General features: G+C 48.4%; 1 protein-coding gene and 1 non-coding gene across 9 annotated transcripts in view; both read left to right on the top strand.

Moving 5' to 3' along the window:
- Positions 1 to 19,008, top strand: part of ABCA7 (ATP binding cassette subfamily A member 7) — a 71,197-nt gene that overhangs the window by 38,023 nt on the left and 14,166 nt on the right. For 7 of the 8 annotated variants that reach the window (XR_008917376.1, XM_056822256.1, XM_056822253.1 and 4 more), the window contains 21 exons: positions 133 to 264; positions 1,761 to 1,900; positions 3,879 to 4,016; positions 4,530 to 4,717; positions 4,880 to 4,952; positions 5,417 to 5,619; positions 6,054 to 6,102; positions 6,344 to 6,442; positions 7,277 to 7,431; positions 7,559 to 7,683; positions 7,789 to 7,878; positions 10,448 to 10,640; positions 10,734 to 10,828; positions 12,391 to 12,423; positions 12,620 to 12,728; positions 12,834 to 12,908; positions 13,799 to 13,968; positions 15,828 to 16,005; positions 16,885 to 17,000; positions 17,225 to 17,369; positions 17,494 to 17,617. Coding sequence is in view for 6 of the 8 variants with exons in the window: in XM_056822256.1 (XP_056678234.1) it covers positions 133 to 264; positions 1,761 to 1,900; positions 3,879 to 4,016; positions 4,530 to 4,717; positions 4,880 to 4,952; positions 5,417 to 5,619; positions 6,054 to 6,102; positions 6,344 to 6,442; positions 7,277 to 7,431; positions 7,559 to 7,683; positions 7,789 to 7,878; positions 10,448 to 10,640; positions 10,734 to 10,828; positions 12,391 to 12,423; positions 12,620 to 12,728; positions 12,834 to 12,908; positions 13,799 to 13,968; positions 15,828 to 16,005; positions 16,885 to 17,000; positions 17,225 to 17,369; positions 17,494 to 17,617 (2,630 nt within the window). In the remaining 2 variants the exon portion in view is untranslated. The remainder of the gene's footprint in view (positions 1 to 132; positions 265 to 1,760; positions 1,901 to 3,878; positions 4,017 to 4,529; positions 4,718 to 4,879; positions 4,953 to 5,416; positions 5,620 to 6,053; positions 6,103 to 6,343; positions 6,443 to 7,276; positions 7,432 to 7,558; positions 7,684 to 7,788; positions 7,879 to 10,447; positions 10,641 to 10,733; positions 10,829 to 12,390; positions 12,424 to 12,619; positions 12,729 to 12,833; positions 12,909 to 13,798; positions 13,969 to 15,827; positions 16,006 to 16,884; positions 17,001 to 17,224; positions 17,370 to 17,493; positions 17,618 to 19,008) is intronic. The other variant, XR_008917377.1, reaches the window with a different exon arrangement.
- MIR7287 (microRNA mir-7287) lies at positions 7,496 to 7,562 on the top strand. The gene has a single exon (NR_127488.1). It is a non-coding gene; the product is annotated as a microRNA mir-7287 (primary transcript).

Here is a 19,008-nt window from a genome sequence, read left to right as displayed (position 1 = left end):
AGGTTGGCTTAGATGGGGGGGGAGGGGGGAACGCTTCCCTAGACCCCCCTTCTCCCATTCAGGAAACCCTCCCTTACCTCCAGCCCTCCCCCCAACATTTCCTTCCTTAGCTTTGCCTCTTTGTATCCCCAGCTCTATCCTCAGTGGCCTCTTTCCCCCGACCCAAGGATCAGTCTTCATCCTCGGCCAAGATGTCAGCTCCAACAGGACATTTGCATACCAAAACATGGGCATCTGTCCCCAGCATAATGTGCTCTTTGATACGTAGGTCACAGGGTCACCAAATGCCAGCCCAGAGGGCCCTTAGAGCATGCAACATGAGAGCCAGGCACTGACCTGACAATGGGGACTTTCAGAGCTGGGAGAGAGCTTAGAACATAGAATGTCAGAGGTGGGAGGGAGCTTAGAACAGAGAATGTCAGAGCTGGGAGAGCCCTTAGAACAGAGAATGTCAGAGCTGGGTGGGAGCTTAGAACAGAGAATGTCAGAGCTGGGAGGGATCTTAGAACAGAGAATGTCAGAGCTGGGAGGGAGCTTAGAACAGGGAATGTCAGAGCTGGGAGGGAGCTTAGAACAGAGAATGTCAGAGGTGGGAGGGAGCTTAGAACAGAGAATGTCAGAGGTGGGAGGGAGCTTAGAACAGAGAATGTCAGAGCTGGGAGAGACCTTAGAACAGAGAATGTCAGAGCTGGGAGGGAGCTTAGAACAGGGAATGTCAGAGCTGGGAGGGAGCTTAGAACAGGGAATGTCAGAGCTGGGAGGGAGCTTAGAACAGAGAATGTAAGAGCTGGGAGAGACCTTAGAACAGAGAATGTCAGAGGTGGGAGGGAGCTTAGAACAGAGAAGGTCAGAGCTGGGAGAGTCCTTAGAACAGAGAATGTCAGAGCTGGGAGAGACCTTAGAACAGAGAAGGTCAGAGCTGGAAGAGTCCTTAGAACAGAGAATGTCAGAGCTGGGAGAGACCTTAGAACAGAGAATGTCAGAGCTGGGAGGGAGCTTAAAAGAGAGAATATTGGAGCTGGGAGGGAGCTTAGAACAGAGAATGTCAGAGCTGGGAGAGAGCTTAGAACAGAAAATGTCAGAGCTGGGAGAGAGCTTAGAACAGAGAATGTCAGAGCTGGGAGAGAGCTTAGAACAGAGAATGTCAGAGCTGGGAGGGAGCTTAGAACAGAGAATGTCAGAGCTGAGAGAGTCCTTAGAACAGAGAATGTCAGAGCTGGGAGAGACCTTAGAACAGAGAATGTCAGAGCTGGGAGGGAGCTTAGAACAGAGAATGTCAGAGCTGGGAGAGACCTTAGAACAGAGAATGTCAGAGCTGGGAGGGAGCTTAAAAGAGAGAATATTGGAGCTGGGAGGGAGCTTAGAACAGGGAATGTCAGAGCTGGGAGGGAGCTTAGAATAGAGAATGTCAGAGCTGGGAGGGAGCTTAGAACAGAGAGTGTCAGAGCTGGGAGAGACCTTTAGAACATGCCGTATTATGGGTAGGGGTGAGAGGAGCAAAATTTTAAAACACAAAATGTTAGAGGCAAAAGAGACTTAAGAAACAATCTTATTGATCCTCTCGTTTTATAACATCATCTGTGACCTGGAGTGGGGAGAAGGGTTGCCCTGTGTCCCATGCTTTGTTCAGGTGCTCAGAGTTTTGGGTTGGAAGGAGAGGAGTAGACCAGGTCCATTGTTCTGGGCCAAGGATACCTTCAGCTAAGTGCCCTGGGCACCTGGGGGTGGGGCTGGGGCTAATGCTCTCTTTCTGCCCCCAGACTGACTGTAGAAGAGCATATCTGGTTCTATGGGTGTCTAAAGGGGCTAAGCAAGGAAGCAGTGGCCCAGGAGCTACCCAGCCTCCTCAAGGACGTGGGGCTCTCACATAAACGGGAGGAGCAGACTTGTCATCTCTCTGGTGAGCTTTGGGTAATGGGCCCTCTCGTCCCTGTCTCCTGGACCCCTGCCCTAAGGGTCCTGGGCTTGACCATGTAGAAGGGAAGTCAGACAGAGAAGAAGCCAGATCCTGCCCTCAGGGAGTGTTCAGTCAGGCTTATAGATGAGAATGACAGAAGTTCCAGTGGGAGACCCAAGGCCAGACACTGTAGGCCTGAGGGCCAGATTCTAAGGCTCAGGGAGACTCGTGGGCTCACAGGGTTTAGGCTCACAGATAGGCAGAAAGCAGAGAGAGGTCTTCAGGCAGAGTGGGATATTGTACACAAGGGCATGGAGGCCGGGAAGTGTAGATTTTGGACTTTCTTCTATGGGCCATGGAGACCTGGGAGAGATGACTGAGTTGGGAAAGACTGATGGCCTCTACAGGAAAACCCTGGAGGCAGGAGAGGTCAAGCCAGAAACTGGCATGATAGTGGCCTAGTAAGAGGCTGAAGTTTGTTCAGAGCTCCAATGATGTCATTAAGAATGGATGAAGTGAGAAGTGGATGCAACTGATAGAATCAAGAATTTGGTGACAGGACAGCTGGGTAGCTCAGTGGATGGAGAGCCAGGCCCAGAGTCAGGAGGTCCTGGCCTCAGACACTTCCCAGCTGTGTGACCCTGGACAAGTCACTTGACCCCCATTGCTTAGCCCTTACCACTCTTCTGCCTTAGAACCAATACACAGTATCTTGATTCTAAGATGGAAGGGAAGGGTTTAAAAAAATAAATAGAATTTGTTGACTCTGGGGAGATCACAGGGCAGGGATGGGGAGGGCACTGACAAAAGCAGGGCAGTCAGGAGGGAAGAGAAACACAGTTTTGGACCAAGTGAGCACGAGATGCTGGTAAGACTCCTACCCTCATCCTATCCAGAATCCCTCCTAGAAATTGCTTTGTGTTCCTCTCTTTAAATATCTCTGCCTACCTTTTCTCTCCTAGCAGAATGTTTATAATTGAATTTTTTTCAAATACATATAGAAACAATTTCTGACAATTGTTTTCTGACATTTTGGGATTCAGATTCTCTCCCTCCCTCCCCTGTCCCTGAGGCAATAAATAGTCTGATATAGGCTACATCAGTGCTTCCATGCAATTAGAATGTAGGTTTCTTGATGACAGGAACTTTCATTCTTGCCTTTGTACTCTCGGGGCCTAACAGTGCCTGGGACATAGCAGAAGCTGAGTAAATGCTTAAATGAAACTGAATTGACCCCAGGGGCAAGATGGCAGGCAGTTTAGGAGTTGGGGAGCTGAAGTTTAGATGGGAGATCAGAGGACAGACATCCTGAGATTATAGTAGGAGCTTAATGGATGTTTGTGAACTGATTGAAAGCATTTAGAGTTAGAATATACCTTCGAAACACACACTCCAGAGGCACCTAGGTAACAGTGGATAGAGCACCAGGCCTGGAATCTGGAGGACCTATGTTCACATCTGGTCTCCAATATTTCCTAGCTATGTGACCCTGGGAAAGTCACTAACCCCAACTGCCTAGCCCTTTCTGCTCTTAGAATTGATAGTAAGACAGAAGGTAAGGGTTTAAAAGGAAGGAAGGAAGGAAGGAAGGAAGGAAGGAAGGAAGGAAGGAAGGAAGGAAGGAAGGAAGGAAGGAAGGAAAAGAAGGAGGGAGGGAGGGAGAAAGGAGGGAAGGAAAGAAGGTAGGAAGGAAGGAGGGAAGGAAAGAAGGAGGGAAGGAAGGAAGGCCTCAGTTTTCTCATCTGTAAAATGAGGAAGTTGGATTAGATGACCTCGAAAGTTATTTTGAACTTTGTGACTGATTTCATATGCTTTGAACCCCCTACACCAAGCTCAGTCTGGGTACTTCTCTGCTCTTCTCTCCCTGCCTGCCCTCTCTTGTCTCCATTCCCCTACAGACTCTTGGCTATGCTGGATATCAAGGAGGGGTGGAGGGTGGTAGTCCTGACTACTTTGTGAGTATATCATCCCCATCTCTCAGGTGGGATGCAGAGGAAGCTATCCATAGCCATTGCCTTCGTGGGTAACTCCCGAGTCGTCATCCTGGATGAACCTACAGCTGGTGTGGATCCATTCTCCCGCCGAGACATCTGGGAACTGCTTCTCAAATATCGGCATGGTGGGTGCGGGGGGTGGGGGGGTGGACCTGCACTCTAAGAATTGCTCTTGAATAGAAACCTCTTCCCCTTCCTGCTGGAGACCCTCATAGGTCCTCTCTCAACTCTTGGAGGGACAGCATAATGTATAGTTAAGATGCTGGACTTGGAGTGAGGAAGACTTCAATTCAAATCTTGTTCCTAGAAGCCTAATGACTGTGAGTCTTGGGCAAGTCACTTCATCTGTAAAATGAGCAGATTGGACTTGATGGCTTCTAAGGAGGCCTCTTCTTAACCTCTAATTCTTTGATTCTCAGGAATGTCTCTCCCCTTCCTGAAGGTCCATTCAGTCTAGACTCTGGTTCCCTCAAGACCCATCTTAAGTGTCCCTCCCTCTGAAAGTCTTCCCTGATTACTATGGGTTGTCTTTTCTGTCTCTCTGGAAACTCTGTGCCCTTGAGGTCTGAGGATCCCTCTCCCAAACCCTCAGAGTCCCAGGGCTCCTTAGGGTCTTCTCATTTTGCCACCCCTCACAGGTCGCACAGTGATCCTGTCCACACATTATATGGATGAGGCAGAGCTCATGGGAGACCGTGTGGCAGTGATTGCGAGGGGTCAGCTGCGCTGCTGTGGGTCCCCCCTCTTCCTCAAGAGTCGTCTGGGCACAGGCTACTATCTGACGATGGTGAAACGCCAACCAACTGAACCCCCCAAGGCTGGGACAGTGAGTTCTCAAGCCAGTCAGGTGGGACCAGGACTCAGAGGGAAGGACAAGGGAGGGGAAAGGCCCAAAGAGTCCTGGGGTAGGAATCCAGACCACCATGAATGACCAGGTCCCCTCCCAGTCACTATCCCTGCTCTACCCATGGTACCCCTGTGCCCCCAGGACCATGGCACACTAGAAGAAACCCGGAGCAAAGACCTGAAAATCAATAAAAGAACGAAAACTAATGCCATTGGTGAGTTACTGATGAGCCAACCCTTTCTGGCCTTTACATGCTATGTCCTAAGGAACCTCCCCACTCTGATGTTCCATGTTCATTCCAGGTTCTAAAAGCCCTCCATGTAGATGCTAAACAATCATCCTGGTGCAGTTATCAATAACATGGAAATAGGTCTTGATCAATGACACATGTAAAACCCAGTGGAATTGCTCATTGGCTATGGGAGGGGGGACGGAGGAGGGAAGGGAAAGAACCTGAATCATGGAACCACGGAAAAATATCCTAAATCCCTCCCAGCTCTAACATTCTACGTTCTAAGAATCTTCTCAGCTCTGACAGTCTGTGTTGTAAGGACGTTCTTGGCTTTGAACCTTTCTAGTTCTATGTTCTATGTTTCAAAGCCCCTTTTAGTCCCAATATCCTGTGTTTTGTGAGTCTCCCTTTCACATCATGGTTCCTTCCATATTCTGTTGCCCCAGATGTGGTCCAACTGCTGGCCTTTGTGCAGAAGCTTGTCCCTAGAGCACAGCTGACAGAAGATCTGGGCCATGAGGTGGTGCTGACCCTGCCGGGTGCTGGCGCCCATAATGGGACCTTCGGGAAGCTATTTCAGGAGCTGGACAGTCACCGGGAGGAGCTTGGCATCTCAGACTATGGGATCTCAGATACCACCTTGGAGGAGGTAGGGACAGCTGAAGGCCAGTTGGAATCCCAGTCCCCAGGCTCCCTTTCTCCTCACTGACCCATTATTGCCAAGTACCTCCCCACTCTCCAGGGGGGTTTGAGGAGAAGGGAGACTCTGGAGTCTCCTGGTATCTCCCTTCCCCTCTTCTCCCAGGGTGTTCCACAGAATAATCTGGGAACCAGAGTTTGAATTACTATGATCACATTGGGCAAGCAGGAGCATCCTTTCAGCTCTGGGCCTTATACTTCTTCCCTTCCCTCCTCATGTCCAGGGTTCCTTCCCCTAATTCCCTATAGTCTTGCCTTCCCTTCTCCACCATTCTATTATTTCTGAGATCTCCCCCCCCCCCAGGAGTCTCTTCCCTAGATCTCCCCACCACCCCACAGGGTCCCCAGCCCTACTCTCTCCCAGCCCCTCATCTCTCCCTTCAGATCTTCATGAAGATGGCCACGGACAATGGAGCCGATACAGACCCAGGAGGTATTACTGTGTTACTAGAAGAGGCTTTCAGGGAAGAAATTCTCTGAACCTCCCTAAGAGGTGGGTAGGCACCTCCAGAGAGCCGTTCTTGGGGCAGAGAAACAGGCGTTCCCAGGCCCTGAACCCACACTGGGGCCTCACTGCACCAACCTTGTGGGGGATGAGCCTTAGAGCCCACCATCTGCCGCTGGTCTAAGTAGCACATCTCCCTCCACCGACAGCCTGTTTGTCTCCTTGGCAGATGGGAAGAGCCAGTCTCTCTGGCAGATTATATCTTCCATGGTCTTAAGAGAATCACAGAAGAACGGTGAGGACGAGGCAAAGGAGAACCGAAGAGCGGGTGAGGATGCCAGTGGGTGGCCTTTTATGTCCTCCCCCAAAATGGGCTCTGACCCTTTTACAGGAAAGTGGGGTGACACATATAACCCAGATCCAGTCGCTTGTCAGCTCTGAGATGGGGGAGAGAAGGAAGGAGGAGGGAGATTGTTTAGATCATATAATTTTGGAACATTCATGTGGAAATGTATTATTACATGTACTTGGTGAAATAAAATACCTTTATAATATAGGAAAATGGGGTGCAGAGAGCCTTAGGCTTGGAATTAGGGGGAATAAACATTTGGGTAGCATCTACTATGTGCTAAATACTTAATACAATTATCTCATTTGACCCTCACAACCCCAAGAGGTGGAAGCTATTATTATCCCCATTTTCCAAATGAAGAATGAAATGACTTGCCCAGGGACATACAGCTAGTAAGTGTCTGAGGCCAGATTTGAACTCCAGGCCCAGAACTTTCTACACTTTAGCTGCTTCAACAAGGTCATAGGAATCTGCTGGATTTTGGCTATGTGAACTTGGGCAAGTCACTTTCCTTCTCTGCATCTCAGTTTTTTCCTATGTCAAATGAAGAAGTCAGCCTAAATCGGTGGTCTCAAACTCAAATTGCAACACATTCTTATGACAGCAATTTACTTTGAAAACTACAAATAGACATCATCTGTGTTGTCTATTAATTTTATTTGTTTTATTACCTATATTCCCAATTACATTTTAATTCTGGAGTATGGGCAGCATGGGACTCCTAAAAGCTTAATGCCTCTAGCCTAAACGACTTTCAAAATCCCTTCCTACTCCAAAGCCTGATTCTGTTATGATTGCTCTTGTCCCCAGGAGCATCCAGTTCTGTAGAATTGCAGGCTCTGAACAGAATGCCGAGTACCTCTGAGAAACTGCAGGACTGGGCCCTCGTCTGGAGCCAGTTCTGTGCCCTGTTCATCAAGAGGTTCCATTGTGCCCGCCGCAGTCGCCGAGGTCTTTTTGCTCAGGTCAGGAGGTGTCGTAGGTGGAGGGGATGGGGACATAGGCTGGGGTACCCAGAAGGAGGGGTGTTATAAAGGGCTAGCTCAGGGACCCTGAGTTCCCTCTACCAAGGATCCCTGTGATGGCCCTTAGATTGTGCTCCCTGCCTTCTTTGTGGGCCTGTCACTCTTCTTCAGCCTCTTTGTGCCCCCATTTGACCAATACCCACCCCAGGAAATCATGCCGAGCATGTTTGGACCCCAGATCTCTTTTTTCAGGTGAGTCCTGAGCTGCATGGGGCTGGGCTGAGCTGGGCAATGGTGGGGGATGAGGGCAGGAGCCAAGAAGATGCTTATTTTCCTCACTGATTTTTCTGTCTACAGTGAGAATGACCCTGGAAACCCTATATATGCCAAGATCTTGAATGCCCTCCTGACATCATCCAGTTTCTGTGTGAAGAATAGCTCAGACCCGTAAGCTTTTCCAGCCAAAGACTTGCATCCCATGAAGCCTTGTGTCCTCTTGGCTCTTTGCAACACCTTGTAATTTAGAATGTAGAACAATGAAGTCAGAGCTGAGAGGGTCCTTAGGGTATGGAGTCAGAGCTAGGAGGGTCTTTAGAACCCAGAGCTGGCAGGGCTCTTAGAACCCAGAAGGTCAGAGCAGGGAGAGCTCTTAGAACTCAGAACATCAGAGCTAGGAGGGTCTTTAGAACCCAGACAGAGTTGACAGGGCCCTTAGAACCCAGAATGCCACAGCTGGAAGAGCTCTTAGAACTCAGAACATCAGAGCTAGAAGGGTCTTTAGAACCCAGAGCTGGCAGGGCTCTTAGAACCCAGAATGTCAGGGCAGGTAGAGCTCTTAGAACTCAGAACATCAGAGCTAGGAGGGTCTTTAGAACCCAGACAGAGCTGACAGGGCCCTTAGAACCCAGAATGTCAGAGCAGGGAGAGCTCTTAGAACTCAGAATATCAGAGCTAGAAGGGTCTTTAGAACCCAGACAGAGCTGGCAGGGCCCTTAGAACCCAGAATGTCAGAGCTAGAAGGGTCTTTAGAACCCAGACAGAGCTGGCAGGGCCCTTAGAACCCAGAATGTCAGAGCTAGAAGGGTCTTTAGAACCCAGAGCTGGCAGGGCCCTTAGAACCCAGAATGTCAGAGCTGGAAGAGCTCTTAGAACTCAGAATGTCAGAGCTAGAAGGGTCTTTAGAACCCAGAGCTGGCAGGGCTCTTAGAACCCAGAATGTCAGAGCTGGAAGAGCTCTTAGAACTCAGAACATCAGAGCTAGGAGGGTCTTTAGAACCCAGACAGAGCTGACAGGGCCCTTAGAACCCAGAATGTCAGAGCTGGAAGAGCTCTTAGAACTCAGAACATCAGAGCTAGGAGGGTCTTTAGAACCCAGAGCTGGCAGGGCTCTTAGAACCCAGAATGTCAGGGCAGGGAGAGCTCTTAGAACTCAGAACATCAGAGCTAGGAGGGTCTTTAGAACCCAGACAGAGCTGGCAGGGCCCTTAGAACCCAGAATGTCAGAGCAGGGAGAGCTCTTAGAACTCAGAACATCAGAGCTAGGAGGGTCTTTAGAACCCAGACAGAGTTGACAGGGCCCTTAGAACCCAGAATGTCACAGCTGGAAGAGCTCTTAGAACTCAGAACATCAGAGCTAGGAGGGTCTTTAGAACCCAGACAGAGCTGGCAGGGCCCTTAGAACCCAGAATGTCAGAGCTAGAAGGGTCTTTAGAACCCAGAGCTGGCAGGGCTCTTAGAACCCAGAATGTCAGAGCTGGAAGAGCTCTTAGAACTCAGAACATTAGAGCTAGGAGGGTCTTTAGAACCCAGACAGAGCTGATAGGGCCTTAGAACCCAGAATGTCAGAGCTAGGAGGAATTTGAGAATATATAATGTTAGAATTGGCATGAATAGCCTTAGAAATCTAGTCTAATTCTCTCCTTTGACCCTTTGGGAAATTGAGTTCCAGAGAGGGGAAGGCCTTGTTCAGGGTCATATAATACAGAGAGTCACTGCCAGAGCCCTGACTAGAACTTAGGTCTCCCAACCCTTTTGCCCAAAGCTCTTGCCACTCCCCAATTCTGTTTCTACACTCTCCGCACCATCCCATCCCATGACTTCTTTCTGCCCACTTCCTAATAGTCTTCCCAGCTGACTGATATTCCCCCCGCCCTTCTTTTTTTTAACCCCCTTTTTCTGTCTTGGAATCAGTACTGAGTATTGGTACCAAGGCAGAAGAGTGGTACAGATTAGGCTAAGTGACTTGCTCAGGGTCACACAGTCAGAAAGTGTCTGAAGTCATATTTGAACCCAGAACCTCACATCTCCAGGCCAGGTTCTCTATCTACTGAGCCACCTAGCTGTCCCAGATATCCTTCTTCAGCACCTCTCTCCCCAGACAGGACCTATGGCCACTTGTTGCCCTGAATGCCCTGAGCAAGCAGCTGTCTCTGATCCCGTCTGCGGGTCATCAAGGGCCCTTCTCTGCTTCCCCTGCCCCCTTCTCCTTCAAGACCATCACCTCCTTCCCAGGCATGCATACAGCATCATGGGGAGATCCTTGTGGGTCGGTCTGAGAAAGAGTTCTAGCGTTGAAGTCAGGAGAATTGGGTGGGTTTGAGTTTTACTTCTTCCACTTGCTAACTGTGTGACCATGAGCTCTTAGTTTACCTGTTACCTTCAGGATACCCTCTGTAAAATGGGTTTAAACCATCTGCCAGTTACTCCCTACCTCAGTGTGATTGTTGTGGGGCTTTGTAATTCTTAATGTGCTATGAGACCCTGAGATATTGTTATACTTAATTCTCCCAGGATTAGGGCACGGGGGAAATGTAGTTACCAGCAGTAAATGTGTATCCTGCTGGAGGGAAGGAGGAGTGTGTATGTGTGTGTGTGTGTGTGTGTGTGTGTGTGTGTCTGTCTGTCTGTCTGTCTGTCTGTCTGTCTGTCAAGAAGCGGGGTGGGGGAATGGGTCTCGGGTCTTGGACCTAGGAAATCATCCGGGGATCTATCAGTCTCTTTTCTTGTGAACTTACAGAAGGCAGAACTGTACTGATCTTAGCAACCGGAGATTCTGGACACCCCCAGTATCTGAGGCTGTGGCTAAACTCTTTGCCACAGGCAACTGGACCATGCAAAACCCATCCCCTGAGTGCAAATGCAGTAGCACCAAGGTCCTGAAGATGCTCCCTAACTGCCCAGAAGCAGCAGGGGGCCTTCCACCTCCCCAGGTGAGGCCTAGAGTAGTAGGTGAAGCAGAGCCCTCTCTGGGCTAGGGGGCGGGCAGGCTGTGCTAGACTGAGACACATTCCTTGTTGGGACAGATACTCATGGGCCAAGGAAGCATTATGCAGAATCTGACAGGAAGAAATATCTCAGACTATTTGGTTAAAACCTATACTCGGCTCATCCAGCAGGGGTAAGGCCTCTCCATTGACCCTACTCGGCATCTGTCCCAAAGCCCCATTGCCATCTGTGCCCCAAATGCCACCTATTATGTCCACCGGTCCACCAGCAACATAGACTTTCAGACCTGGGAGGAGCCTTAGGACACTGAATGCCAGAGCTGGGAGGGAGCTTAGAACAGAGAATGTCAGAGCTGGGAGAGAGCTTAGAACAGAGAATGTCAGAGCTGGGAGGGAGCTTAGAACAGAGAATGTCAGAGCTGGGAGGGAGCTTAGAACAGAATGTCAGAGCTGGGAGGGAGCTTAGAACAGAGAATGTCAGAGCTGGGAGGGAGCTTAGAACAGAGAATGTCAGAGCTGAGAGAGAGCTTAGAACAGAGAATGTCAGAGCTGGGAGGGAGCTTAGAACAGGGGATGTTAGAACTGGGAGAGAGCTTAGAACAGAGAATGTCAGAGCTGGGAGGACACTCAGAACCGAGAATGTCAGAGCTGGGAGAGACCTTAGAACAGAGAATGTCAGAGCTGGGAGGGAGCTTAGAACAGGGGATGTTAGAACTGGGAGAGAGCTTAGAACAGAGAATGTCAGAGCTGGGAGGGAGCTTAGAACAGAGAATGTCAGAGCTGGGAGAGAGCTTAGAACAGAGAATGTCAGAGCTGGGAGGGGCCTTAGAACAGAAAATGTCAGAGCTGGGAGAGTCCTTAGAACAGAGAATGTCAGAGCTGGGAGGGAGCTTAGAACAGAGAATGTCAGAGCTGGGAGGGAGCTTAGAACATAGAATGTCAGAGCTGAGAGGGAGCTTAGAACAAAGAATGTCAAAGCTCAGAAGACCCTTAAAACAGAGAATGTCAGAGCTGGGAGGGAGCTTAGAACAGAGAATGTCAGGGCTGGGAGGGTCCTTAGAACAGAGAATGTCAGAGCTGGGAGGGAGCTTAGAACAGAGAATGTCAGAGCTGGGAGGGAGCTTAGAACAGAGAATGTCAGGGCTGGGAGGGTCCTTAGAACAGAGAATGTCAGAGCTGGGAGGGAGCTTAGAACAGAGAATGTCAGAGCTGGGAGGGAGCTTAGAACATAGAATGTCAGAGCTGAGAGGGAGCTTAGAACAAAGAATGTCAAAGCTCAGAAGACCCTTAAAACAGAGAATGTCAGAGCTGGGAGGGAGCTTAGAACACAGAATGTCAGAGCTGGGAGAGACCTTAGAACAGAGAATGTCAGAGCTGGGAGGGTCCTTAGAACAGGGAATGTCAGAGCTGGGAGAGTCCTTAGAATAGAGAATGCCAGAGCTGGGAGGGTTCTTAGAATAGAGAAGGTCTGGGAAGGACTTTAAAGATTTTCTGTTGTAATCCCTTGCCCACTCTAGCCCCCTCATCCTCCAAGTGCTTCCCCAGTATCTGCTGCCACCTGCATACTCACCTCTCCTCAGACTAGCAGGCTTGTAGGAGGGAGGGTCTGAGACTGAGAAGGAGGCTGCCCCTGCCTCTACCAGGTATTGGCGCTCCTGGCCAGGAGGAAAACTCCCTCCCCAACCCATTTCAAATGTGGGGAAGACTGATGGAAGCCCTCATTCTCTTCTCTCAGGCTAAAGTCCAAGAAGTACGTCAGTGAGATCAGGTGAGCTAGTGGGAGAGGAGACGTTGGGGAAGAGGGTAACCAAGGTAAAGAAGAAGGGAGGGCTGAGACATGGGGAAGAAGATTTGTATGTCTTGGGTAAAGAAATAGACAAAGAGGGTAGAGAGGTGAGGGCAGAGCAGTGGAGGCTGGGGTAGGTCCCATGGCCAGCTCTGAACACAGGCCTTCCTATTCCCAGGTATGGGGGCTTCTCTCTGGAGGGTAAACCCAACACAAACATGAAAACAGAGAAACAAAAAGTCCTCAACACCATCAAGGAGCTTCAAAGCATATTCTATGGCTTTCAGGTGACTAGCTGGAGCCCTGGCTCATGTGGAGAGAGAAGTGGGAGGGGGGCAGGGGAGGGGTACCAGTTGGGTGGGGGTCTCTGACTGTCTTCCCTCCCTGCCCAGAACAAGGTGGTGCATCAACTGCTTCAGAATCTCAGCACCATGGTCGAAGAAATAGACTCATGTGATAGTGTGAAGGTGAGTGGTGGGTGCTCAAGGGGCTGCCTCTTAAAGCCCCTTCTCCAGCCCTCCTCCAGCTCTCTAAAGCCAGGATCAGGCAGGGAGGAGCAGGAGCTGTAAGGCTAGAAAGTCTTTGTGGACTGATAGGAGAAAAGGAAAGGAATAAGCATTTATTTATATAGTGCCTAGACTGTGCTAAGGGTCTTTTTTTTTTTACTTTAAAATTAAAATATTATCTCATTTGATCCTAGGTAGGTACTATTATCCTTATTTTAAAATGAGGACCTGGAGGCAAGCAATGGTTAATTGATTTGCCTAGGGTTGCATTGTTGGCAATAGACTGAGGTTGGATTTGAACTCAGGTCTTCTTGAACTCCAATCCCAGTGCTCTATCTACTGCTATCTTGGAGATGGGAGTTAAGATTCAAATTTTATTTGTAGGCAACTAACTTTCACCTTTGGGGGTCTTAGATTTTTCCTCTACAGAATGAAGGGGTTGGATAAGGATCATAGATTTGGAAATGAAAGGAGGGAGCAGCTGGGTGGCTTAGTGGATAGAGAGCCAGACCTAGAGACAGGAGGTCCTGGGTTCAAATATAGATGCAGACACTTCCTAGCAAATCTGGCCCAGACACTTCCTAGCTGTGTGACCCTGGGCAAGTCATTTAACTCGTGTCAGCCTCAGTTTTAGCCCCTACTTCTCAGGGTTCTTAGAAGAATCAAATGAGATAATGCATGTAAAGTGAAAAGAATAATAGTATATGGCTCACAGAGGCTCAGATGAGTTAACATTACGTAAAATGCTTTGCACACCATGAGCTGTCTATCCATTATTGTCCTATTTATTATTATCATTATCATAAACTGAGACCCTGGCCAGGAGCAGTGACCAGAAGTTCTTGGCCCAGGTCTGGTTTAACAACAAGGGATGGCATTCCATGGTGGCCTTTATCAACTTGCTGAACAATGGATTCCTACAAGCTAACCTGCCCCCAGGAACTGACCCCGAGGCCTACAACCTCACCATTATTAACCACCCCCTCAGCCTCACCAAGGAACAACTCTCGGAGGCCACACTGTGAGTGCCCAGGGCCCTCTGCCTTCTCTGCCTTCCTCTTCTCTTTAGAGCTGTATTTACCCTAAGACTCTACCCTCTCTTCATTATTTTAAAATCTGTGGCTACATTTTGTTGTTACTTTTGAGGGGGAGCTAAGTTTTATCTTTATTATGTCACTATATTCATTTTTTAATTTTTATTTTAAAAATATTTTTCCATGTTTACATGATTCATTGTCTTTCCCTCCCCTCTTCCACCCCTGCCTCCCCCCAGCCAACAAGCAATTCCACTGGGTTATACAAATGTTATCACTTGATACCTATTCATATTATCCATTTTTGCAATAGAGCAATCTTTTATGTTCCTGTTTTTTTAAACCCTTACCTTTTGGTAAGTATCAGTTCCAAAGCAGAAGAGTAATAAGCAATGGGAATTAAGTGACTTGTCCAGGATCACACAGCTAGTAAGTATATGAGGTCACATTTGAACCCAGAACCTCCCATCTCCAGGCTTGGTGCTCTATCCACTGTGCCACTTAGTTGCCCCTCCATTTTATTTTGAGCCAACAAACACTTCCTAACAAAGTCACAAAGTTATAAGCCATAGTTAGCTTATTGATTGGTAACAGAAAGAAAGGATGTGCCCTTTGCCATTGGCAATGTCATGCTCATATTGACTGCTGCAATCCACCAGAGGCAGCTTGATGACCCTGGTGACTGCTGTAATCAACCAGAGGCAGCTTGATGACCCTGGTATCTGCTGTAATTGACCAGAGGCAGCTTGATGACCCTGGTGTCTGCTGTAATTGACCAGAGTCAGCTTGGTGACCCTGGTGACTGCTGTAATCGACCAGAGGCAGCTTGGTGGCCATAATAACTGCCTGTAGTTGTCCAGAGTTCTACTGCCTTGCCCTGTTAAAGCTCTTTTCATTGTGGGTCACGATAGTTTTTATTTTCTGAGGTCTTATTGCCTCACATCCCCTCTGCCTGAAGTAATGAAAAGAGCATTGGATTTGTAATAAGAATATCTGGGTTAGAATCCCGACCTTTCTATTTCAATGCTATGCAGCCTTGGGCAAATCATTTCTCATTTATATATCACTTATTTCCTTTTCTGGAAGCCTAGATCAGAGGATCTTACACTAGAGTATTTAAAATATTTTGAAAACTTTATTTCAGGATAATTGGTTTTCTCTGTAATTTTGCATTTTGGGGAGGTCCCTTGGGCTTCCCAGGCATGTCAAAGGTGTCTAGGACATAGAATATATTAACAAACCCTTCCCTTCATGATCTACCTTTCCAGTTCTACTCTGGATGGTCCTAGTATCTCCAGCCTCCATGATCTTTGAACTCTTACCTGTAGGGCCTCTAGCTTTTACCCAAGTCAGCATGGTGCTGAGGAAAGAGCCCTGGATTTGGAGTCTGATGATGGGAAGCCTTGTTGCTCACCAGCTATGTTGTCCTGGAAAAGGCCTCGTTCTGAAATGAGGAAGTCAGACTAAGTGATATCCAAGGTCCCTTCTTGACTCTCAATTTTATAATCATTTATTCTGACCTTTAATCTTATTTTCCATGACCTCCCCCATAAACTATGATCTTAATCATTATTCCATCATAATCTTTAACCCTGGCCTGACAATCTCCTGTGACCTATTATCTTAATCACTATTCCTTTAGCCCAATGTCTCCTCTGGCCTTTATCCCATAACCTTTGACCTTATCACCTAATGCCCTCTAGCCCCATGCTTAGTCCCCTTTTCCAAAACCCTCTTTCCCAGGCAACCCAACTGGAAGCCCTCCACCTCTTCCTTATTCTTTCTGTATCTGTGATTTTCTCCTGCCTCTGACTTTGGTCCAGTAACCTCCCTGACCCTTTCCCAGGATGGCCTCTTCAGTGGATGTACTGGTGTCCATCTGCGTGCTCTTTGCCATGTCCTTCATCCCAGCCAGCTTTGTGCTCTTCCTCATTGAGGACCGAGTCAGTCAAGCCAAGCACCTACAGTTCCTAGCAGGCCTGCCTCCAAATCTCTACTGGCTGGGCAATTTTGCCTGGGACATGGTAAGATGGGGGTATGGGCAAGGTTCAGGATAGAAACATGGGCCAAGGGGTTGGAAGCCCTGGGTTCTACCCCAGACCCTACAATATCTTCACAAATGACTTTGGACAAGTGAATCTTCTGCTCTGGGTCTCAGATAGTCTTAACACCTCTTAGGTCTGACAACCTGTATTCTAAGGCAATGACATTTTGTGTTCCGAGGTTGCTCTTAGCTCTGATATTCATCTGTGTTCTAAAGTAACCGCCAACTATAACATTCTCTGTTCTTTGTTCTAAGGTTCCCCTCCAACCCCCATCAAATGTCCTGTTCTAAGGGCCCTCTCAGCTCAGATATTCTGTCTTCTGAAGTCCCTCCAAGTTCTGACATTCTGGGTTCTAAGGTTCCTCCCTTTCTGACATGCCATGGTTCTTCCAGGAAAACATGACCTTGCCCTCAGGAAGCTGAGAGTCTCACTGCAGTCACATGGGGAAAAAAGAGGGCTATGTCAGAGTCAAATAGACTCAAGTTCTGAATTATTTATGCTCAGTGCTGTAGAAATTGAAAACAGAAGGGTATGGGGGGGGGGGGGTAAGGGCTAGAGTCTATTCGTTTTAAGTCTTTCTCAGCCCTTCTTGGAACCCCTTCAGTCTTAGAATGTCAGAGTGGGGAGGGCTCTTAAAACAGAATGTTGGACCTGGATAGAACCCACCTTCTTATTTTGCAGGGATCAGATAAGAGACTTGCCCAAGGACACACAAATGAGTGCCCAGTTTCCCCGGATGACCCAGAATTCTTGGAATCTGGGGAGATTTGCCATCCTACAGAAAACACCTGGGTGTGGGGTGGCAACAGGAGGAAGAGAGATGGCCACTCGTGACAGGTCCACCTTCTCCTCCCACAGTGTAACTACCTGATACCAACAATACTAGTCGTGCTCATCTTCCTGGGTTTCCAGCAGAAGGCGTATGTGTCCCCACAGAATCTGCCTGCCCTCCTCTTGCTACTGTTGCTGTATGGGTGAGGTCCCTGTTCCCTTCTTAATGCTGCCTGCTCCCCAAATACCCACAGACATAGAGTTCCCAGTTCTTCCCTTCAATGCCTATGTCTGTTGTGCCACCAATCTCTCCTGATCGTGCCCATTCCTCTTTGGCTTCAGGCCATCATAATGCCCATGATGCCTATCTCCTCCCACAGTCCACCTGACTTCCACGATACCCATGCCATCTTTCCTCCTTTTCCAGCTGGTCCATCACTCCGCTCATGTACCCAGCCTCCTTCCTGTTCTCGGTACCCAGCACAGCCTATGTGATCCTGACCTGTCTCAATCTCTTTATTGGCATCAATGGCAGCATGGCCACTTTTGTCCTGGAGCTCCTTTCCAATGAGGTTTGGGTGGTCTGGTGGTTGGCATCATAGTAGAGCTGGGAGGCTAGATCTCTGGATTAGGTGTACCTGAAGGTAAAGGAGAATTGTATTGAGGGTCCACTGACCTGGCTCCTTGCCCAAACAGAAACTGCAATATGTGAACCGGGTCCTGAAGAAAATTTTCCTCATTTTCCCGCATTTCTGCCTGGGCCGAGGGCTCATTGACATGGTTCGGAACCAAGCTATGTCAGATGCCTTCCTGTACCTGGGTGGGTGTATCCCTCGACCAGCTGAGACAAAGCTTATGTTCTCTGCCTAAGGAGCCCCCCAACTCTGACCTCGTCTATCCTAAGGTTTAGCCCCACCCCAGCTCTGACTTCCCTAAGGGCCTTCCCAGATCTGGCATTCCATATTCTAAAGCCACCAGCCACCTCCTCTGTCCTGAGTGCCCCCCCCCCCCCCAGCTCTGACTCCTTCTAGCCTAAGGGTTCTCCCAGTTCTGACATTCTTTGTTCCAAGAGCCCTCTCAGATCTGATATTCCATGTCCTAAGGCCCTCCAGGCTTGGACATTCTGTTTCCTGAGGCCTCCCAGCTCTGATATAAAAGCTCTTCAGTAGCAGATAAAACCCTGGGTTGGGTTGGGATGTTGGGAATGGAATGGTGCACTTTCCCTGAGGGGTCTTTCCTCACAATAGGAGAGACAGGACTTGCATGGGTAGGACAAGAAAGACCCAGACAAGACAGATATGTGGCCAAAACCAGTTCATTTCACAATTCAGATCTATTAAGCTCTATCTGAGTTCCAGAAAGAGATCAATTCCCAGGGATCACCTGGAAGCATTAAAAACAAGAGTCAGACCCAGGAGGAATTTTTAAAGAAATATTTAGAGACTAGTGCAGGGGTTCTAAATCTCTGTGGCAGGCTGATGAAGCCTGTGGATCAGTTGTTGTTTTTTTAATCATTGAAAGAAGTGCTAAATTTCACTAAAGGTTCATGAAAATAAAGATGTAATTTTTCCCCAATCCACGTCGCAGGCCCCCCTGAATTCTGTTCATGGGGGATCTTTGGACTCCAGGTTAAGAACACTTGACCAGGGTCAACCCCCTCATATTACAGAGAAGAACACTGGTCTAGAAAAGGAGAATGAAAAGATAGAAAAATAGAAAAAAGGCCCTAGAGAGAATTAGTATCAGAACTGAGCCTCCTTACCCAATCCCCAGGCTCTTTCCACTACCCTAGTCAGCCATTCAAGGTAGGCATCACAAGGATGCAAAACTTTATGAGACATTATTGGGCAGTGGAAAGAATCCTAGGTTGGAATCCAAGATGCTTGGCTTCTTGTCCTGGCTCACCCACTTAATAGCTGTTTATAACTTCAGATGAATCTCTTAACCTCTGAGCCTCAGTTTCTTTGCCTATAAAATGGTGATAATAATTTTTGAGGAGCTTTTTTTCTGAGAGTGTTGTGAAGGAAATCCTTTGTAAGCCATAGAAAAAAGACTGGGTTTGGGGTCACAGGATCTGAGTTTGACTAGTGCCCTATACAGACCTCAACTGGGGTGTCCTCTTTAGTTCTGGGCCCTTCAGTGTAAGGACATGGAATATCTGGAGAGGGTTCCAAAGGAGGTCAGTCCAGGAAGGTGAAGGACCTGAGACCA

The sequence above is a fragment of the Monodelphis domestica genome, chromosome 3, assembly GCF_027887165.1.
Source record: "Monodelphis domestica isolate mMonDom1 chromosome 3, mMonDom1.pri, whole genome shotgun sequence".
Classification (NCBI taxonomy): Eukaryota; Metazoa; Chordata; class Mammalia; order Didelphimorphia; family Didelphidae; genus Monodelphis; species Monodelphis domestica.
This window is presented reverse-complemented; position numbering and strand designations above follow the sequence as displayed.